General features: G+C 42.8%; 1 protein-coding gene across 1 annotated transcript; it reads left to right on the forward strand.

The window, feature by feature from the left end:
• Positions 1 to 643: 643 nt before the first annotated feature.
• LOC114238628 (NADH dehydrogenase [ubiquinone] 1 alpha subcomplex subunit 1-like) lies at positions 644 to 856 on the forward strand. Its single transcript, XM_057530199.1, has one exon. It carries the CDS (start codon positions 644 to 646, stop codon positions 854 to 856), a length of 213 nt encoding a protein of 70 aa, XP_057386182.1.
• Positions 857 to 5,721: the final 4,865 nt, after the last annotated feature.

Genomic DNA, 5,721 nt, shown 5'->3' on the forward strand with positions numbered 1-5,721 from the left:
TCAGAGCAGACCCGTTTCCAAAGGTCATGCGTTTACTAAATGCTTGATGCGTTTTCCCAATGGGCCCTGGAAGATTTTGTTCTCCTGGAGAGAAAGCTCTTCCCCTGGATCTGCTGAGAGCAGGTGATTATAATTCTACACCTCCCCCACCCCCGCATCTCACCAGCCTCTAACAGCAGCTGCTACAAATGCACAGTGATTGCCTTTCTGGTTCCTGGTACTGCATAGAGAGAAACCAAGCTGACCCTCGCGTGCAATGGAGGTGGGTTCAAATCCCAGCTCGGCCACTCAGTAATCATAATCACTCATTTGATGCGTGATTATGGAGAGCTTTTCACATGCTAGGTACTCCGGCAAGTTACTTTACCTTTTTGAAACTTAATTTTCTAATTTCTCGAGTACTGATAGTAATACCTACCTTGAAGCGTTGTTGTGAGAATGAGTGAAATAGAATGTGGAAAGTTCCAGGCACGACTTTCCTGCACTTCTTGAACTGATCTGAGCATATCTCTTGCATTTTAAAGAACGCACCAATTTCACTAATTTTACCAAGTCATATTGTTAGATTTAAAAAAAGCCAGTTAAGCCAGGTCACCTTCAAGGGGCCTGGAAGGAAGTGTTTGGCCTTTGTGATGGTGTCACGATGTGGTTTGAGATTCTCCCCGGGGTTGCTGTCATGGCCGCATGCTTGTTCATCCTGGGAATGGCCACTGCACGCATCCACAGGTTCACTAATGGGGGCAAGGAAAAAAGGGTTGCCCATTATTCATATCAGTGGAACTTGGTGGAAAGAGATAGGCACATCTCTGGGGCTGATCGTTACTATGTGCCAAAGGGTTTGGAGAATATTGACTAAGGAAGCATTTTCCTGATTGATGAAAAATAACTCAGTTATGCTCATCTACCGCTGCTAGAAGGTTATGCAGTGTATTGTGTAGCACGCAGTGTATTTTGTACTGTGTAATAAAAATAAAACAAAAAAGTAAAATAAATAAATAATTAAATAATTAAAAAAGCCAGTTACATAAATCTGGAGCTTGGGATGAACACACACACACAACTATATGTAAGACAGATAACCAACAAGGACCTAGCACAGGGAACTCTACTCAATAGTCTGTGATAACCTATATGAGAAAAGAATCTAAAAAAGAATGAATATATGTATATGTATAACTGAATCACTTGGCTGTACACCTGAAACAAACACAACATTGTAAATCAACTATACTCCAGTAAAATTAAAATAAAAAAATTTAAAAAACCAGTTACGATGCCATACATACTGTATAATATTAGTTAAGTAACAGAAAACACAAAAAATTATATGTTTTCTCAGGATATGTGCACATTATGTAAATACACAGAAAAAAATCTGGAAAGATGCCTTCTCAGGATAGGGGCTGGGATGAAGATAGGTTTGAGAGGACTTTGTTTTAATTTTTAAAGGGCTGTAACATATATCACTTCTATGGTTAGAAATTTATTTAAATATGAAAGTGCACAGGGGCTTACACTGGTCAAATGTGGGACAATATGAGCCTTTAAATGAATATTTATTGGCAAGAATAAAACATGACACATTGAATAAAAGCAATCTATGTAAACAGGTACTCAAAACAAATGTCTTAGTCCATTGAAACTGCTATACAGCATACCATAGAGTAGGTGGTTTATAAACAACAGAAATGCTCACAATTCTGGAGGCTGGAAGTCTGCGTTCAGAGTACCAGCATGGTCAGGTTGTGGTGAAGGCCCTCTTGGGGTGACACAAACATTCAGGACAGTGCTTGTACACGAATGTTCATAAATCACTATTCATAGTAGCAAAAAGAAACAACCTAATGTCCATCAACTGAAAAATGGATAAATAAAATGTGGTCTATCCATACAGGGGGAAATTAGCCAGCCTTAAAATGGAAGGAGTATTGATACATGTTACAGCGTGGATGGACATTGAAAATATGAGGCTCAGTGAAATGTGCCAGACACAAAAGACCACACACGTACTGCATGATTGCACGTATAATGAAACATCCAGAAAAGGCAAATCCATAGAGACGATAAGCAGACTAGTGGTTGCCAGGGGCTGGGGAGAGGGAAAAATGGGGAGTGACTGCTTAATGGGTGCGGGGTCTCCTTTGGGAGTGATGAAAATGGCTTGAAACTAGATAGGGGGGGTGGTTGTACAACACTGTAAATGTACTAAATGCCACTGAATTGTTCACTTTAGAATGGTGAATTTTATGTGAATTTTATTTCAGTTAAAAAATCCATGAGTTCATAATGATACTAAAATACTTTTTAAAAGGGTAGTAGATGGAAAACTGCAGTGAGAAACTGTAGAAGGAAGGATGGAAAATCACTCTTTAAAGTCACCTTAATGCTGACTGATCCAGATAAGAATCATCAATGGATGTTAAACCCTTGGGAAAAAGACATTTGAGGTACAAGATAGTCACACAGGCCACACTGACCTGACCACACTGCCGCCCTCATCGCAGACTTCCAGCCTCCAGAACCGTGAGAAATAAATTTCTGTTGTTTATAAGCTGCCCAGGCTGTAGTATACGGTTATAGCAGACTGAATGAACTAAGATATAATCTACATACTGTCAAATTCACTATTTTAAAGTGTACAAATGGGTGGATTTCGTATATTCACAACAGTGTACAGCCATCACCACTGTCTAATTCCAGAATATGTTCATCACCCCCAAAACAAACACTGTGCCCATCAGCGTCCTCCTGTAACTGAAAGTGGGGTCCCGCTGCTCGCTGCTCAAAAGCCAATAAAGAGGCAAAGTTGGTGGAAAGTAAAGTTTGCTTTATTTTGGAGGCCGGCAACTGGGGGGAGGGGCAGATTCCTGTCCGAAGGCCGACTCCCCCCCACTGACAACCAGGGGGCAAGAGCTTTTATAGGCAGAGGGAGGGGCTACACGCAGAAACAGCACAGGCAGCTCTGACAGTCATCTTGAAATTGGTCATTGGCGGTCTGACCAGCACCATATTGATTGTTTTAGGTACAGTTAACCTTCAGTTCCCGGGTCGGTTTGTTCCCATTTCCTTGAGGCCAATTCTCGGAATTGTGGCAGCTTGTATCATGGCTACAGCCTGGTCATCATGTAGTTAACTTCTTCCACCTGATGGGGGTTTCAGTATCTATAAGACAGCTCACAGGATATGGCTCAGAATATTATCTATAGACCTTGAGAGGGAACTAAGGGCTTACTGACTTTGCTTACTGACTAAACTATTATCGTTTTGTCCTGTTTGACTGCTTTTCTTTGCTTCTACATTCTCTCTCTTCTCTGATTAAACTTATTCTTTGGCTAAAGTTTTTCCACAGACAAAAGGCAGGAGGATATGGGGGTGGGGGAAGGACCATAGTGTCCTGTTTCGTTTCACTCCCCATTGCCCTCTCCCATGGCAAATGCCAAACCACTTTCTGTCTGTGGATTTGCCTCTTTGGGGTATTTCATATAAATGGAATCCTACAAAATGCACTCTTTTGTGTTTGGCTTCTTTCACTGAGCATGTTTTCAAGGTTTACCCATGTTGTAGCATGTATTAGTACTTCATTCCTTTTTTTTTGAGATGTCTTATCAATTGTCAAATTAATTTATTCTAAGTTGCCAGTGTAATTTTTTAAAACATGAGTTGGTAAACTCCAATCTGATTAAACATATGTCTGTGGCTGAGAATACTTTTTTAATTGAAGTATAGTTGATGTACAATTTTATATGTTATAAGTGTATGGTATAGTGATTCACAATTTTTAAAGGTTATACTCCATTTGTAGTTATTATAAGTACTTTATTCCTTTTTAATGGCAAAATACCATTCCATGGTATGGAGAGACCACATTTATTTATTCATTCATTAGTGGATGGACATTTGGGTTGTTTCTACTTTTTGGCTGTTATAAATAATGGTGCTATGAACGTTCATGTAAAGTTTTTGTGTGGACATACATTTTCATGTCTCTTGGCTACCTACCTAGGAATGGAATTGCTGGGTCTTTTGGTGACTATGTTTAATCTTTTAAGGAACAGTCAAACTGTTTTCCAAAGTGGCTGCATAATTTTATATTCCAACTCCAGCTGAGTGTGAAGGTTCCAGTTTCCTGGAGTTTAGTCTTATTGGGAAACTCTTGGAACCAGTGTAAAACACATGCCTCTGAGTTGTCTCACCCAAAGGGTGAGGGTGCTGGGGCATTTATACACCAAATCCCACAGTCATTGGTTAGGGCTGCTAATCTCTTGGCTTTTCTGGTTGGCCGTGGGTGAGCAGAGTGACCCTAGAGAAAGCCTCTGGTGCTGCCTATTAGATGTTGGGCCTGGATGCGTGGAAAAAAGGGACTCGGTGAAGTATCTCTGCTGCTGTTCTTATGAATTGTTTAAGGATAACCCAGCCAATTCTCGTATCTCCCACAGCCTGCTGTGGCCCTCATAGAACTGCAGATGCCCTTTTAATTGTGTTAAAATCACACAATTTAGGGTCTGTAGTGATCTGAAAAGCATCCTCCAAAAATTCATATCCACCTGAAACCTCCGAATGTGACCTTATTTGGAAATACGGTCTCTGTAGACGTAATCATCTTGGATTTAGGGTGGACCCTGAATCCAATGACAAGTGTCCTTACAAAAAGAGGACTTCCCTGGTGGCCCAGTGGTAAAGAATCCGCCTTCCAATGCAGGGGCACAGGTTTGATCCCTGGTCAGGGAACTAAGATCCCACATGCTGCGGGGCAACTAAGCCTGTGTGCCACAAAACTACAGAGCCCACGCGCTCTGGAGCCTTTGCGCCACAACTAGAGAGAGAAAACCCGCACGCCACAACTAGAGAGAAACCTGAGTGCCACAACGAAAGCCTGCGCACCACAACGAAAAGATCCCACATGCCTCAACGAAGATCCCATGAGCCTGCAACTAAGACCTGATGCAACCAAAATAAATAAATAAAAAGAGGAGAGGATGCAGAGAGAAGAAGGTGATTGAAGACAGAGGCAGAGATTGGAGTGACCAGTCTACAAGCCAGGGGACACCAAAGATTGCTGACCACACCAGGAGCCGGGAGAGAGGCAGGGGACAGATCGTCCCTCAGAGTCTCTTGCAGGAATCAACCCTTCTGACATCTTGATCTTAGACCTCTGCTGTCCAGAACTGTGAGAGAAGAAATTGCTGTTGTTGAAGCCCCCTAGTTTGTGGTACCCAGTTAGGAAGCTAACGGGTGGTCTCAGCTGGTTGGTGCCTCAAGGCTCTAGTGTCCCCTGGGCTCCGAAGGCCAGTGCCCAGCCCGGTTTCCACCTCCACGATCAGCTCCTTCTGAAGTTCACAGTCTAAATGCTCCCTGCTCAGATAGGCCTTCTCCCCACCGCCCCATCCTGTGTTGCCCCCTACCATCTGTGCAAGGATCTCTATCACACACCTGTTTTATTTTCTTCCTAGGCCCATGGCTCTCCAGAACGACCTGTTATTTAATTTCTCCGTGTTTATCATCTGTCTCTTGCACTAGCATGTAAGATGCATGACAGCAGGGCCTTGCCTGCCTGGTTCACTGTTATCCTGAGCACCCGTGATAGGGGACTCTTTGCAGAAAGAACGAGAGGCTGGAGACCTTCGGAGTGCCTCTGGAGGCGCTACTGCCCCAGATGTCATGGGGAAGATGTAACTTCAGAGAAGCTGGCCCTTGACACCCCACCCACTCGCTGTGCATGGT

The sequence above is a fragment of the Balaenoptera acutorostrata genome, chromosome 15 (assembly GCF_949987535.1).
Source record: "Balaenoptera acutorostrata chromosome 15, mBalAcu1.1, whole genome shotgun sequence".
Classification (NCBI taxonomy): Eukaryota; Metazoa; Chordata; class Mammalia; order Artiodactyla; family Balaenopteridae; genus Balaenoptera; species Balaenoptera acutorostrata.

Bases quoted from the DNA above. Each gene is read 5' to 3' on its own strand.
- LOC114238628 (XM_057530199.1), top strand. From the start codon at position 644: ATGTGGTTTGAGATTCTCCCCGGGGTTGCTGTCATGGCCGCATGCTTG.